The 15,670-nt window shown below is 35.0% G+C and overlaps 3 protein-coding genes and 1 long non-coding RNA gene across 6 annotated transcripts in view; 3 read left to right on the top strand and 1 right to left on the bottom strand.

The window, feature by feature from the left end:
* Window positions 599–5,107, top strand: LOC105163821 (cytochrome P450 714C2). Its single transcript, XM_011082310.2, has 5 exons — window positions 599–982; window positions 2,820–3,046; window positions 3,614–3,864; window positions 3,961–4,315; window positions 4,455–5,107. Exons 1-5 carry the CDS (start codon window positions 694–696, stop codon window positions 4,878–4,880), a joined length of 1,548 nt encoding a protein of 515 aa, XP_011080612.1. The 5' UTR covers window positions 599–693; the 3' UTR covers window positions 4,881–5,107.
* Window positions 6,568–9,504, top strand: LOC105163819 (reticulon-like protein B5). Of its 3 annotated transcripts, none has more exons than XM_011082308.2 (6): window positions 6,568–6,636; window positions 6,853–6,995; window positions 7,817–7,997; window positions 8,615–8,756; window positions 8,843–8,912; window positions 9,127–9,504. In XM_011082308.2, exons 2-6 carry the CDS (start codon window positions 6,869–6,871, stop codon window positions 9,297–9,299), a joined length of 693 nt encoding a protein of 230 aa, XP_011080610.1. In that variant the 5' UTR covers window positions 6,568–6,636; window positions 6,853–6,868; the 3' UTR covers window positions 9,300–9,504. The 3 variants fall into 3 exon arrangements, with proteins under 3 accessions (XP_011080610.1, XP_020550204.1, XP_011080611.1); XM_020694545.1 differs by having other exon boundaries at window positions 6,611–6,660; XM_011082309.2 differs by having other exon boundaries at window positions 6,617–6,664.
* LOC105163820 lies at window positions 9,489–11,129 on the bottom strand. Its single transcript, XR_847950.2, has 3 exons — window positions 10,928–11,129; window positions 10,132–10,279; window positions 9,489–9,684 (listed from the first exon to the last, which is right to left on the bottom strand). It is a non-coding gene; the product is annotated as an uncharacterized LOC105163820 (long non-coding RNA).
* LOC105163818 (probable ATP-dependent DNA helicase RecQ) overlaps window positions 11,338–15,670 on the top strand; it is a 10,073-nt gene continuing 5,740 nt past the window's right edge. The window contains exons 1-11 of the mRNA XM_011082306.2: window positions 11,338–11,515; window positions 11,634–11,746; window positions 11,856–11,931; window positions 12,028–12,170; window positions 12,596–12,682; window positions 13,324–13,407; window positions 13,749–13,956; window positions 14,162–14,247; window positions 14,440–14,671; window positions 14,792–14,915; window positions 15,536–15,670. Coding sequence (XP_011080608.1) covers window positions 11,498–11,515; window positions 11,634–11,746; window positions 11,856–11,931; window positions 12,028–12,170; window positions 12,596–12,682; window positions 13,324–13,407; window positions 13,749–13,956; window positions 14,162–14,247; window positions 14,440–14,671; window positions 14,792–14,915; window positions 15,536–15,670 — 1,306 coding nt within the window. The 5' untranslated portion in view covers window positions 11,338–11,497. The remainder of the gene's footprint in view (window positions 11,516–11,633; window positions 11,747–11,855; window positions 11,932–12,027; window positions 12,171–12,595; window positions 12,683–13,323; window positions 13,408–13,748; window positions 13,957–14,161; window positions 14,248–14,439; window positions 14,672–14,791; window positions 14,916–15,535) is intronic.

The following is a 15,670-nucleotide window of genomic DNA, read 5'->3' as shown; positions in this document are numbered from 1 at the left end:
ATTTTCCACAACAAAAAACACTTACGTAATGTTTGAATTTGTACTTTGCGTGTTTTGTTTTGCGTTTTGGAGATAGAGAGAGAAAAATAAAGATAAATAAGTGTTTGTTGAAGATAGATGGTATGTTTGGATTTGTGTTTTAAGGTAATTTAAAATATTTTAAAATAAGTGGTGTAGGTTTGATGTTGGGATTTGGGAGACAAAAATCACTGTTCATTGTCAAATCATCTCTTTTATATATATTTTTATATATAAATATTGTATGTTTAGTATTGTATTTTTAGGAGACAAAAATTACTGTTTATTGTCAAATCATATCTCTTTTACATTATATATATATGTAGAAATTTAAAAAATAAAAAATACATAAATAAGGTGTAAAAATAGAAAAATAAATATTAAATGTATTTTATCTTATATCAAAAAATACGAAAACATGAATCCAAATACAGTGTTAACTATTGCATTCTACAATGACGGCAATATTCTCGTCAGCAGAAGTCTCTTCTTTCATACGAATAATTTAAAGCTTTAGGATATTAATGTCTTGAAGCCAAACACCTACCCCATATACATGCGCTATAAATACTCCCCTCAATCAGACATCTCACCCCAACACTTTCACTTCACTGTGTGTGTGTGTGTGAGAGAGAGAGAGAAAGAGAGAGAGAGAGAGGCTGATCTTTGAGGGCTATGGAGTTGGAATTTGTGCTCAAATTCTCAGGGTCTGTGGTGGTGATTGGCGTTGTGGGTTTGTTTCTGCATTTGTACAATGTTTTGGTACGGAAGCCTGAGAGGCTGAGGTCTGTGCTGAGGAAGCAAGGGATCAGTGGGCCGCCCCCGCTGCCGCTGCTAGGGAACATATTGGAGATCAAGAAGCTGAAGACGGCCGCCGCCGCCCCCCCCATGTGCGGCCCTCCCGCCACCCACAACTGCGGTACCACCCTCTTTCCGTTCTTTGAGGAGTGGCAGAAGAAATACGGTATGCTTCAATTTTGCTAATTGTATCATTTACCTTCGAGGTGAACTTGCAATTTTGATTGTTGTCCGTCCCGTAATTTTAGTCCTGTACGATTTATTTTAACAATTTTGTTCTATAATTTTTAAAAAAAATCCACTTCAAGAATAAAAACGAATTAAAAAATACAACGTGTAGGTATTTTTATGGTCATTTTTGTTTTTAATTTACGAAAAATTTAAAATTATTAAAATAGATTCGTATAAAATTAAACTTATCAACCTATACTTATAGAACTGAAATCTGAATTTTCCTTTACTTTGATAAGTATTTGCAATTGACTTAGACCTTTCGTCAAAGATGCATGCAAAGGTCTATTTCGTAGGTAAAGAATCTTGTGTTATACTTAGAGCCACACATTGACTACGTGTGTATTATATACAATTCCACTTTTAAATTATAATTTAATTTTAAAAAAATACGAGTCAATCATATATTAATGCGATATCAATGTGTGGAGGTATTAATAAAACTCATCCATCTATTTTGAATAATTACACTTACACCCCTATAGTACTAAATATTCACCTCATACACACATACTCTATCAGATATTTTACGATTTGAAAAATGGGTGAATAACAATTCATCCCGTATGATATTGTAAATAAGCAAATTACTCCCTTATGAAAAAGAATAGCAATTTACTTCCCTGTGTTTTCTAAAATGAAGCAACTTACCATCCTGTCTAAGGAGGTAAACTGCTCCATTTTAAAAAAATATAGAGAGGTAAATTGTTGTATTTTACGAAATACATGGAGGTGTTCTTTTTTTTCATAGGGGGATAATTTTTTTTATAGGTAGATTGGATACGTAAAGATTGTACGAGTATCAAAAGTAATTCTTTATTCATGAATATTATTTTAAATTTAAAATCATTTTACAAATTCTCATTTTACTTTTATTTAATTAAATAATTTTAGAATAAATTTAAATTACATACATATTAAAAATATTTTTAATATACATATTCTTCGACAAACAACTAAATTGCAAAAATCAATTGTGTGAAGGAACGAGTGGGGGAGAAAAAAGGTTCGCCTATGGGTTTTTGGAAGGGGTTGAGCTGTTGCATGTACAATTAAAAATCAATAATTTGGACGTGACATTTTGCCAAACTACCTGCCAATAGAATTTGACTATTATATCAATTCAATTAATTAACTTTGAAATATTATAACTTATGACATAGAATTTAAAATGTGCTATTGTGTTTAAATGATTATGCACAAGAGATGGATTTATAATAAAGTAATTTTTTTTTCTTATCGAGAATCGAGAAAATATCTATTTTCTTTTATTTTTTTATGATTTATGCCGCAACATTTGACTTTTATTTAGTTATATGTAAGAGAAATAAAATAAATAAGTGATTAGACCGATCTTTTCTTTAAATAATTTTTGTTAATTTTAGATGTGCATGAATATAATATTATCAATGCACAAAATTTAAAGAAATGATGATTTTTTTTGTCTTGTGATTCCATTTTTAGTCCACATTAATTTTACATTGAGGACCATATTATAAAAAAATATTATATTTTTGTCAATGTCTATCGAAAAATGTCAATTTTATTGAAAAAAGTCACATATTTGTACGTGACGACCCCATTTTGCACACAAATTTACATTTTCTGACGGAAATCAAATAAAATGAGCGGATTGTTTTAAATTATTATCTTTAACTACAAATTTAAAATTAATTTTTATTTCTAATAAATTAATTAGGAGTGAATATATATTGTATGAAATGTTTACATATATAGTAGAAAATAAAATAAAATTGAATAATTGGATGCAGGCGAAGTGTTTATGTTTGCATTGGGGAACACACAAATACTGCACGTAACACAGCCGGATATGGTACGAGAGATAACCACATGCACATCTTTAGAGTTGGGGAAGCCTTTGTACCAAGCCCAAGAAAGAGGGTCTTTGTTGGGCCAAGGCATCTTGACATCCAATGGCCCTTACTGGGCTCACCAAAGGAAAGTTATTGCTCCTGAACTCTACATGGACAAAGTCAAGGTAAATTCCAATTTATTTCAAAGCTTATTCCATAAATCCCGTCAAAGATTTATTTGATCTACAATAAGTTAGTAATAAGTCAATAAAGATGATCTTTTTTTTTTTTTTAATATCTATAAATTTGGTAAATTTTGATTGAGGAATAAATCTGTTTGTCAGACAGAAACGAATATTAGGGTACTAAATGTATTTTGTTAAACCACAGGGAGTTTATATGTAATTACACCAAATTTCAGGGGAGGACGGTATAATTATCCCTAGATATATATGTGTAATCAAATTCTTGAACTCAGCACTCGTGTTGCTTGAAAAATTCTAACCCAAACTGGGTTTGGCCGATTCTTGGATCAGTTATATGGCAAGTGCGATACACTTGCGATGTGATTGATGTATAGTTTAGGAAGTGTGGGCTCTGTCATTAACTTTGATTCGATCAGACCTAATTTGGGTAAAAAATTTCGTGTATTACTATTAGATACCATTTAATTTCAAAAAGTGAAGGCTAATAATTTGAATTTGTGTAGATGTAATGGTAGAACTAACAAAGTGGGGTGAAAATTTTGACAGGGGATGATGAACATAATCACAGAGTCCACAGTCACACTGATCAACTCCTGGAAAAGCAGAATAGATGAGAGCAGGAGTGGAATTGCTGACATAAAAATTGATCAACACATGAGAAGCTTTTCTGGAGATGTAATTTCAAAAGCCTGTTTTGGGAGCAATTACTCCAAAGGAGAGGAGATCTTCTTCAAGCTCAGAGCCCTCCAAGAAGCTGCCTCCAAGAGAATTTTGGCCACTGGAATTCCGGGAATGAGGTAAATACCAACACAACACTCTCAGACACATTCGTCGTGTCTTTTTTGAGGGATTCAAGAACAGGCATTGAAGTATTTGTGACGTGTATTGAACAGACATCTCCCCACCAAGAGCAACAGGGAGGCGTGGGCGTTGGAGAAGGACATCCGAACGTTGATTTTGAATGTGGTGAAGGAGAGACAAGAAGCAGGATACGAGAAGGATTTATTGCAAATGCTTCTGGAGGGAGCCAAGAACAGCGAGTTGAGCTCAGACATGCTCGACAAGTTCATTGTAGACAACTGCAAGAACATATACTTGGCGGGGTACGAGACCACTGCTGTTTCGGCTACATGGTGCCTCATGCTTCTAGCCTCGAACCCCAAGTGGCAAGAACGCGTGCGAGCTGAGGTTCTTGAAGTTTGCAAAGGCCAAACCTTGGATTATGATATGATCCGGAAGATGAAACAAGTAAGTGGTCATGAGTTAAACACATTTATATACTGCTTCTCAGCTTTTAAACGAGGTAGCACTGATTTAACACTTTGAAGTTTCTAGTACACCATCTTCTGTTAAGTACTAATTTCAGCCTTCTTATGATGAATGGCAGCTGACTATGGTGATCAACGAGTCGTTGCGACTATACCCTCCAGTGACAGTAGTGTCAAGGGAGGCCTTCAAGGACATGAAATTCGGCAACATAGACGTGCCCAAGGGCATGAACGTATGGACCTACGTGTTGACATCGCACACGGATCCCGAGATATGGGGGCCGGACGCCTACGAGTTCAACCCCGAGAGGTTTGCAAGTGGGATAACAGGCGCATGCAAGTTCCCACACTTGTACATGCCATTTGGGGTTGGGCCAAGAGTCTGTCTGGGACAGAACTTGGCCTTGGTTGAACTCAAGGTGCTGATTGCTCTCATCCTATCCAACTTCAGCTTCACCCTCTCCCCCTCCTATATCCACTCACCGGCGCTGAGTTTGGTCATTGAACCGGGCAATGGGGTTAACTTGAATGTGAAAAAATTGTAGACATATATACATATATATATATATATAGATGTACCTTGAGCTGAAAGAGATACAAATCAAGAAAGACATGTATGGTAGACAAGATACACATTGTTTCGTACTCTTTGTTATTGTTGTTGAATTTTTGGTATTATGTCTTTTTTGTGTTTTATGTTTCTTGGACAAACAGTGTTGTATTCTTGGAGAATATGAAGGAAGAGATGAGAATTGTTATTGCCATATTTCTACCTACGTACATGTTTCTTTCTATATAAAGCTGTCTTTAAATAAAGCATGCACATTAAAACTGATTTCCAGACCATAAGAACATCACACAATAGCCAGCATAGCTCTAAATAATTCAAATCAAGTTAATTCTTCAAACTTGTTTGAATTATTTATCGAGTTTTAAAAAGTACATATGAATTTAGTTTGATTTTTAATTTAATCGAGCTTAAATATGATTCAGTTAGATCAAACACGAGTTGAACTCGTGTAATTTAATATTTTTAAGTATATTTTATTATTTTTGTATTATTCAAATCGAGTTCGAGCTAAACTCTAAAGCTTATTGAGCAAAAAAAAAATTGTTTAAATTTTGTTTATTAAATTTAATAAATCAAATTTGAAATGAATTTTTATCGATCTATTTTAATTGAATATCAAAATGTTTGAGTTATCTTTGAGCCCCAATAATTAGTTGTTTATCTTATTTTTCCATAGTTTAAGCAATAAAATAATTAATTTTTATTGTTAAAAAATCAGCCTGTGGCAAAAAAACAAAACACACGCACAATATTTGGTTTCATTTTTGAACTGTTCCTGAAATGGGACAAAATACATCCAATAATTGCCTACATTGTTTTACATTTTATCCGTGTGTTTTTTGGTCTTGGATTTTCTATATATAATATATACATACACACACATATATATAAATTTAATATAAAAGAGACATGATTTCACAGTGAACAGTAATTTTTGTCTCCCAATAATACAACATTGAACATACAATACATATATACACATATATCAATAAATATACATAAAATAGACACAATTTGACAATGAACAATGACTTTTGTCTCCCAAAACACAACATCAAACATACAACACTTATTTTAAATTATTTTTAAAAATAAATCCAAACATACACACTTATCTCCAACACACACTTATTTTTCACTATTTTTCTCTCTCTATCTCCAAACCACAAAATAAAACACCCAAAAAACAAAACGAAACACTATGAAGTAGTTTTCTGCACGTGCTGCTTGAACAATTTTTCTTCATTTTTTATTATAAATTAATTATATATATTTATAGCAAAAAATATTGTAGTTATTACTAAAAACATATGTGATATCATGTAACTGTGTGCATAATACATAAAGTTTGTATAGAGTATTTTAGCAGGTTAATCATAAATAAAAAGTGCAAAAAAAATCCGTAAAAAATAAAATAGCAAATTATTTCATGTATGTTGGAAAATAAATAAAAAAAAAAGACACATAAAATCATGGAAATAAAATGCTAAGATCAGTCATCATTCACAATTTCTCTTAACTATTTTCTTTTTTTAAAAAAACAGAAAGAAATCCTGAGAATTAGGAGAGACATGGTGTAAGTTCGATTTCCTGTAACATTATTTTCTCAATGTTAGTTAGGCACTTTGACTATTTCAGTTACCCTAAATAAACAAGAATAGCTTTAATTGAAGAAAAACCAAAGCAATAGCTTCTTCCCACAGTGATTCCTATCATACCAAAATTCATAAGTGAGATGTCATTCTTTTTTCATTGTTAGTAGGTCTAATGTTTCCTTTTTATCTATTTGCTTTCTTCCTTAACATCGAGTGTGTCTCAACAACTAGTTTATGTTGGTCAAGATGTGCTTTTTGTTTCTTGATATCGAGAAGAGTTTCACCTTTTTAGCTTTTACATGCAAATTGTAGTCCGCCCTTTTTATATTTAAAATTGTTTTTTGTACGTAGGAAAATTTAATCGCACATGTCAGGAGATCCAGATCTTTCTGAACCATCAGAGGAAAAGGTTCATAATGAAGAGACGGAGGAGGAAAAGTTTCATCTCTTTGGTCGCCAGAAACCAGTGCACAGCGCCCTTGGTGGCGGCAGGCGTGCGTTGTTATCGTCACTATTCTATCACCATACTATGTCTTAGCTGATTGCCTGCTTTTATATTCATTGATCTCTTGCAATTCTCCTTGTTTCATTTTTCCAATTCTTTGATTTCATCTACTGATTGATCATGTGTGAATGTGAACGTGCACCTTTTAAAGGAAAAAGATTTAGATAGCAAGCTAATGGGAGGAAAGCATAGGCAGATAACAGTGCAGTTAATATTGGCATAACACAGACAACGAGTAGCAAAAGTTTGTTTCCAGAAAAAGTTACATAAATGTCACATATGCACTACTCGATATGCATATGGACGACTTAAATTAAGTTATAAGGGCTACCCAGAAATCAAGATATCGACATTTTCAAGTTTCCAAACGAAGCAATGTTTTGAGTGAGGCTTATATGGGCCGTGCTAAACCTATTGATGGTAGAGGTGAAATCATGATTAAGCCTCTAGACCATACAAGGGCGGGTCGAGCCCATGAGAAGGGTTTAGTTAAGATATGCTAGGTTCCACCCAGTATGTACAAATGGAACCCAATCAAACATGTTCTCCAATAATATAATATATGTGTTTGTCTTATGTCTCTTCCCAACAGTATGGCGTCCTTATAAACTGATAGTGGTAGAATGTCTATGGCTCAAGAGTGTAAGAGACCACTTTGATAATGAACGAAAAATGCTACTCAAGATCGACATATTGTTTCTTACTGAGCTATTTATGATACAAAAACTTCTTTCAGATGTGGAATTATTCAACAAAATTCCATGCCATCTTGTTCATTACTTTGAAACTCTGGATTGGTTCTTCTTGCAGCTGCAGATGTTATACTATGGAGGAACAAGCAGATTTCTGCAGCTCTACTAGCCGGTGCAACTGTTATATGGCTCCTCTTTGAGAGGATAGGCTATCATTTGATAACTTTCATTTGCCATTGTCTCATACTGTCTTTGGCAACTCTGTTTCTATGGTCGAACCTGTCCTTCTTTGTCAACAAGTTAGTATCTTACATTCGGTTCCTACTACAATCAATGTGCTTTTCAGCTGTGATATTTTCTCATACTCAGAAATGTGATTATAATAATTTAAAGACGGTAGTGGGTCTCGGTTGAGTCAAATATGAGGGTTTTAAAACTAAACATGAGTCTCGAAGCGGGTCTAGAGTTTTATTTATGATTAACCCGCTAAAATACTCTATACAAACTTTATATGCACACAGTTACATGATATCACATATGTATTTGGTAATAACTACAATACTTTTCGCTATAAATTATATGAAATGAATAATATATTTGAAACTTTTAATTTTTCAAATGGACTTATAGTTTTGTTTGCTAGTTGTTCACCGTTATCTTCTCATGTTCAGAAAGTTATGATGAGATTATTTAGAAAGGTAAATACTTTACTATTTTTAAAATTATAAAGCAAGTGTAGGGGGTCCAACTGAGAGAATGCACTATGTCTCGGGTCCGGTTGGGTCCAAAAAGAACTTGGCGAGTTGAATTCTAGGTTCTCAGCTAATGCACCTTATATCCGACTCTTTGCCACCTTCAAATTTATAATTTCCTAATATTTGGAGCATCATCCTCTTGTGCTTGATTTTGGGGACAGAGCACCTTATAACTTCCCAGAAATAGTATTGCCAGAGGACTTGTGCATGAGTGCTGCTAGATTACTAACAGACAGATGCAACAAGGCATTTGCTATATTCCGGGCAGTGGCTGTAGGAAAGGACTTGAAGAGACTTCTCTATGTAATCCTTATTTCTTTTCAGCTCTTTTACATAGTGTTTTCATAAAATGTAACTGTGCAGTGAACTGAAGGCTGTTAAAAGTGCAGGCAATTTTGGTTTTGTGGGTTTTGTCTATCATTGGCGGCTGGTTCGACTTCTTAACCCTAGTTTATATCAGTAAGTGTTCTTCCTGTTATCAACCCTCTCTGAGAATCAATAGTTGCAGTTTATCAATCAAATATCACCTTATGAGAGCCTTAAATCATGAAAAAAGAGGAAAATAAAGCAAGCATCAAGAGATTTTTATTATACCAACATATTACTATGTGAATTAACCCATGGAATTCGCAAAACTAGATGACTAATGAAGTGTTCTTGATTTTGCTGGCAGTATTTGTGATGATACTAACAATGCCATTGTTGTACGAGAGGCATGAAGATCAAGTGGATTCTTATGCTCTAAAGGCAAAAAGCAAACTCCAGAAACAATACAGCAAATTGGATGAAAAGGTTCTTCAGAAACTACCTAAAGTTCCTCTGGGTGCAGACAACAAGCAGCAGTAATGAACATCCCTAAACTATGCTTCAGCATATCAGATGCTTAGTTTTTGCATGTTTTAGGTTATTGGCTTTTTGCTTATGCTAGTGTAGCTATAAGTTACCAGAAACAATATTTTCTGGTCTTGTATAACTTGGTTTATAGCTTGCTCTTCTCAATATCATTGTCCACATAATGCGTTTTTCAAGTTGAAATACTTATTTTAGTATAGCTTCATTCTAGGTTACATCATAAGATAAATTAGATCCATTTGCAAGGAAAGATATCAGTTATGCTTCAACAGATCATATACCACTCTCATTTCCTTGACATATGTTGAGTTCCTGGAGGGTGCAGGTAATAAAGGAAAGTGAACTCTTTGTTTCTTCAAGGATCTTGACGAGAACAAACCTGTAAGAGGAATAAGGAAAATAATCAAAGAAATACACAATCTCAAGTTTGTTTTGCTGTTTGAAGAAATGGGATATAGGCTTTGTGTAAAGAAAAGAAATGAGGGAGGAGCAAAATGATGAATGTGTTGGAGAAGGAGAAATGGCCAAATAGGCTTTTCTCTCACATTCCTTAATACGGCCAAATAGACTTTGCTCTCATTTTCCCCAGTCAGATTAAATCGTTCATGAGCAAGCAGTAAAGAATATTTCAATAACTAAAGAATATCAAGTTAGTTTGTTTGATCCAGAAAGTAACAAACTCATCTTGGCCTAAAGCATGCATTTTCTCGGCAATGCTAGAAATGAGGTTCGGACAACTTTCGACCAACAAACAGAAGTTACTTCAATGCATGTTTATAAAATTTTAACACATCGCCCATAAAAATTAACTCATCTCTCTTCATACCTTTGATGTTTAGGGGGAAAGGAAGGGCTCGCACCATTCGCGTTCATACTTGGGACAAGGAGGTGTCCACTTTTCACTTTTCTGGTTTTTAAACTTGATATTAACAGGATTGGAAGCCAAAGTTTCTTCCAGTCTTAACCTCATGAACCTACAAGCAAACACAAACTCGAAATTTGGAGAGTTATTCCAACTACACACTCGTACATTAAAAAATGTGCAGATTCACTTCTTGCCATTGCAAAACCATGATCTTCGTTAAGAATAAAAAATTGATTCTTAAATATAATTGCAAAGTCACAACATATCTAATTGATTGGTTTGATGCTTTTTATTTGATTCTGGAGTGATTTTCTGCATTTTTCATTTTTGAGACGTGTACTTCACCCATATAAATAGTTGCACATTGTATTATCATATTAATAGAGACTAACATAATTTAACCCTCCCAGGAGACAAACGTAGGTCATATTGCCTAATTCCTCTTTTCCTGTTTCTCTCTTCATGCATCTAAAATTTTGACAATTATCAATAGAAGAACAGGCGTTAGCGGTGTATCAATTGCACTAATGAGTGCAAGAAAGAGACAAGCAATGACAATCAAGCCAAAGAATCAGCTAAAAGAAGTGCGATGCTCAATAACACTTGAATCAATGTGTTAGCAGAAGCGCACTATGCAGCACAATGCGAATAATGAAAGCAAAGAAACCAGATACATTTCACAACATTATACTCTTTTAGGCAAAAACTTCACCTAACAATGCATCAATCGTTACTCAAACCCAAGGACTGCTCTTACATGATCAGAGTGCCATCAATCGAACCGAAGCACCAGCAGGTCGCTTGATTCTCTTCGTAATAACATGAGGGAATCCTGCTTTCATTCTGCTCCCCGCAGTTCCAAATCGCAACCCGGAGCTACGTGAGCTGCTTCTCTTCAGCCTGCGTGACCTCCTCCTCCTTCTTCCTCCTGTTCTCTCACAGAAGAAGTAAAATACAAGCACGCCCACAATAAAAAGCAACTCCTCATCATCATCAAGCGCTTAATATACGGGGAACGGTGTGGAAGGGTAAATTTGTAATTAATCAAAAGATGCAGGGTAAACACGGTATTAGTATTTAGCAAAATCCCGAAGTCAGATGGGAACACGAGCTCTGTTACGGAGCAGCCTACCGCATGTGATAATCGCTCTGGATAATGGCGGGAAACTAAAATCGGTGTTTTCTGCGGCTTCCCCGTTTCCTCTGTATAAAAGGTACATATTTACATATATACATACACACAGACACGCACACAGTAATTCCCACCTTAATCCGTGGCTGTACGGACTGTTCTCCTTCTCCACGGCGAAGGAGCGGAAAGATAGCAATGGAGTCATCTCTCAAGGTTTGTAGCCTCCTCATTGTTAGGTTTTTGTTCCTTCCTTTTCTTTCAGTTTATTTCCCCTGTTTTTTGGTTTGTGTTCGCCGTTGTTAGCATTTTTTTCGTTTTTTTGGGGTTACAGGAATATTTTGGGTTCTCGAAATTCCGGCCGTACCAGAAAGAGATAGTGGAAAATATTTTGCAAGGAAAAGATTGCTTAGTGGTTATGGCAACTGGCAGTGGCAAGTCCTTGTGGTAATTTTCTGGTTTTTTATCAACTTTATCGAATACTGTATTCTTAGCCTGCTCTTGTGATGAAGTTGATCGTTTATTTTGATCTCGAAAAAACAATGTAATGGTAAAGCTATCAGGTGCCACCATTGATTGCGCAAAAGACTGCTGTAGTCGTAAGCCCACTGATATCCTTAATGCAGGATCAGGTTTGTGCTTTTGGCTTATTCTTTGTAATTTTGTTTTCAGTTTCCTGTAATTTTAGCAATTGGGTTTGTTGTACTTTCATTATCTGTTGTGTTTAGGTGATGGTATTGAAGCAAAGGGGTATAAGAGCCGAGTATCTTTCCAGTGCTCAGACTGATCGTAATGTGCACACCAATGCTGAAAGTGGTCAATTTGATATTTTGTATATGACGCCAGAGAAAGCCTGCATGCTCACTGCCAGGTGGATTTCTAATTATATGACTTGCTGATAAATTTGATAAGGGCCTAAACTTGTTCTTTGCTCTTTGGTCTTGGCTGTCATTCAGCTATTAAAATGCTTGTATCAGCGGAAAGATATGTATTTGCTAACTCTTTTGTTTTATACATTTAATTGCTATTTGCTATGAGATATTGCATGCATTAAATACTGTGAGACCTAAGTTTGAGTCTCTCAAGTGACCCCCTTCCACTTAAGCTTTTGATATAAATTCCTTGGTCATGAGCAGATGCTGCATAGGTAAGTTTCTAGGACAACTATTCTGTTTTTTTGTCCCAATTTTTCATGCACTTTGCTTGCTCCTTCTGTAAGTTATTTCATAGGAACTTTTTTCCTTTGATTGTTTGTGATGAGCATCTCCGCTGATCTGTGGAATGATGCTACTGCAGTTTCTGGTCAAGATTACTAGAGTCCGGAATTTGCCTATTTGCTGTCGATGAAGCGCATTGTATATCAGAGTGGGGTCACAATTTCAGGCAAGTTCATTATTTAGGGAACATATCGTGATTGATGTGTTGCTTCTAGTTTCGTTACCTTTCTAGTTAAGAAAATACTGATGGATCATGTGTGCAGAAAAACTGTTCTGTATATGAATTTGTCACCTAAACAGGAAGCTTAACACCTTCTGTGTGTCTGAATTATGATTATGGCAGCTTAGTATACTAGGCAGGTCCCTTTTTCTTACTGTTTCTTCACTTGCCTTCGATTATGGGCAAGACAAAATTTCATTCAAAGAGACAGCGGACAAAGTGTTTACCTACCCTAATCCTTTGCCTTCTCCAGGAATTTAAACTTTTCACTGGAACCTTGTTTCGACCCTAAAAGACTCATTTTGGGTTGTGGAAGTACAACCATTATGTCCACCCTGCTGGAGCAGGATTCATCAAGTAAACTTAAATTTTATGGAACTCTTTAATTTTCTTAAAGAAACATTCTGGGAAGATTGTTCTCGTGGTAATGGAACTGGTGAATCCTAATCCTTCAGCCAGTGCCCTCACATATTTAAATTACATTCTCAATACAATTGTTAACTTTCATGGTCTTAAATTTTTTTATTTTGTTCAGCTTTCTTTCTATGAAATGTTTATCATTGTTCTTAGCTTTGTCTATTTGACAGGGTCGAATACAAGCAATTAGACAAACTCCGTGATGTTCTTTCAAACATTCCATTTGTTGCGTTAACAGCAACTGCTACTGAAAAGTAAGTGCTGGTGCATTTCAATATATTTCATGTATGTTCTTTCTCCCATTTTTATCATTTCTGATGGGAAACAAAAGTTCAACATGGTTAATATGTTGGTCAATTTCCAAATTGGTGGTCAATTATCTGGGCTTTGAATCACTAACTTGGCGGACTCCTTAAATTTTATGTGGATCTCTAGGCAGCTATGCATTTTAGATTAATTTCAATAATTTGGTTCAACAAATTTTTCTTTTTGCTCATTGTTATATGGTCCAATTTAATTTCTTGTTCATTGTGATTTTACGTCTATTCAATTTCATTTTGCTGGAGGCTTTAAATAAAAAAGTTATCATCTCCAGGGTTCGTGGTGACATTATAAATTCACTGAAGCTGCAAAATCCTCATGTAACCATTGGCTCATTCGACCGCAAGAATCTCTTTTACAGTGTTGTATCCTTTGACCGAAGTAATACTTTTCTGAATGAGCTTGTGTCAGAAATCTCTGCATGCATTCAGAAAGCAGGCTCAACTATAATATACTGTACAACTGTCAAGGACGTTGAACAGGTCATTTTATTTTTCCTGCAAATTATTTATCTTATCTTCTTGTTTTCCATGCATAAGTATGCATAGAATTTACTTTAGACATTAGTTTTACCACATAAGATTTTAAATGTATATGGGCGTAATAGAGTTTTTTCTAGAAGAAATTGCTGAGGCCCACTATATTTGTAGCTGCAGTTTCTGATACTATCTATCATGGCTTCTTCAGATTTTTGAGTACCTTAAGGCAGCAGGTATTGAGGCTGGAATGTACCATGGCCAAATGTCTAATAAGGCGCGGGAGGACTGCCACAGGTTATGTCTTTATCAATTCTCTGACAATTCCTATTCTTTCTTATTGTGAAGTAACAAGACATGCATCTTTGTGTTTAATATGCTTTATCTAATTTGTTATTTCTGAATGGTTCAACTATGTAGCATGACTCCAATATTCCGCTTAACAATCATATAAGTCGAAAATTGCAACTGATTTACAACTTTATGCAGAGCATTTATCAGAGATGAGTTTTATGTCATGGTTGCAACTATAGCTTTTGGCATGGGTATTGACAAACCTAATATAAGACATGTGATACATTATGGCTGCCCAAAGAGTTTGGAATCATATTACCAGGAAAGTGGACGTTGTGGTAGAGATGGAATTCCCTCCTTCTGCCGGCTATATTTTACGAGAAGTGACTTCACAAAGGCTGATTTTTATTGTGCTGATGCACGAACGGTATGTTTCTTTGCCTTAAACTTCTTAACAGTCTCATATATTGAAACAGATGCAGTTCCTGACATGGTCTTTTATCCAAAGTCTCTTTGTGTTACTCTGATACATATGTGATTCGAACAGGCAGACCAAAGAAAAGCGATAATGGAGTCATTCATGGCTGCACAACGCTATTGTATGCTTACAACTTGCAGAAGAAATTTTCTGTTAGGGTACTTTGGGGAGAAAACCTCATCTGTTAACTGTGGTATGGAACATTTCTTTTCTAAAACTGTTTGATGTGCACTTTTTAACTCTCTCGCGCTCTCTTCAAAAATTCCATCTGGTTTATAACTTGTATATTCTGCATATGATATTTATGTCCATAATAACCTGACAATTGTGTGATACTATTGTTATCTGCTGTTGTATATCCAGATCCAGTATGTAAATTTCACATCTACTAGTATTAAATGAATCCTAGAGAAACGGTAAATCATAATGAAGTTTGACACTCTAGTAATCTTGCAATTTAATTATTTTCATTCATTTCTGAGGCGTGAATATGAAGTATCATATTGAAAATAATGTTGTAAACAGCAATTGGTAGATATTTCATTACCTATTTGAAGTCTGAAACGGCTTCATCACATACTATACCAATTATATGAACAAGAATTGCTGAACATTTTGTCAATGATATAATGTGAAGAATCTACAGATAACACCTCTTACATATTTAAGTTTAAAAGGGTTTCTCTAAAACTGATGCAGAAAAGGGGAGAAAGGATAGATTATTTTGAAGGCATTTTACAGAAATATAACATGCCAGAGATTATGAATTGGATCATAGATACTACTTGACCAGAGTCTGCTGGATGTATGCAGGAACATGCGATAATTGCACCAACTCAAAGCAAGAGAGTGACATGTCTAGAGAAGCATTTCTTCTCATGGCTTGCATTCAGTCATGCCAGGGTCACTGGGGACTCAATTTGCCTGTCGATGTCCTCCGTGGATCTA

The sequence above is a fragment of the Sesamum indicum genome, linkage group LG6 (assembly GCF_000512975.1).
Source record: "Sesamum indicum cultivar Zhongzhi No. 13 linkage group LG6, S_indicum_v1.0, whole genome shotgun sequence".
Lineage (NCBI taxonomy): Eukaryota > Viridiplantae > Streptophyta > Magnoliopsida > Lamiales > Pedaliaceae > Sesamum > Sesamum indicum.
This window is presented reverse-complemented; position numbering and strand designations above follow the sequence as displayed.

Excerpts from the sequence above, each read along its gene's own strand:
- LOC105163821 (XM_011082310.2), top strand. The coding sequence starts at position 694 with ATGGAGTTGGAATTTGTGCTCAAATTCTCAGGGTCTGTGGTGGTGATT. Across the intron at positions 3,047-3,613 it reads TCTACATGGACAAAGTCAAG|GGGATGATGAACATAATCAC; the intron begins GTAAATTCCAAT and ends AAATTTTGACAG. Across the intron at positions 3,865-3,960 it reads ACTGGAATTCCGGGAATGAG|ACATCTCCCCACCAAGAGCA; the intron begins GTAAATACCAAC and ends TGTATTGAACAG.
- LOC105163819 (XM_011082308.2), top strand. The coding sequence starts at position 6,869 with ATGTCAGGAGATCCAGATCTTTCTGAACCATCAGAGGAAAAGGTTCAT. Across the intron at positions 7,998-8,614 it reads CTGTCCTTCTTTGTCAACAA|AGCACCTTATAACTTCCCAG; the intron begins GTTAGTATCTTA and ends TTTTGGGGACAG. Across the intron at positions 8,757-8,842 it reads ACTTGAAGAGACTTCTCTAT|GCAATTTTGGTTTTGTGGGT; the intron begins GTAATCCTTATT and ends TTAAAAGTGCAG.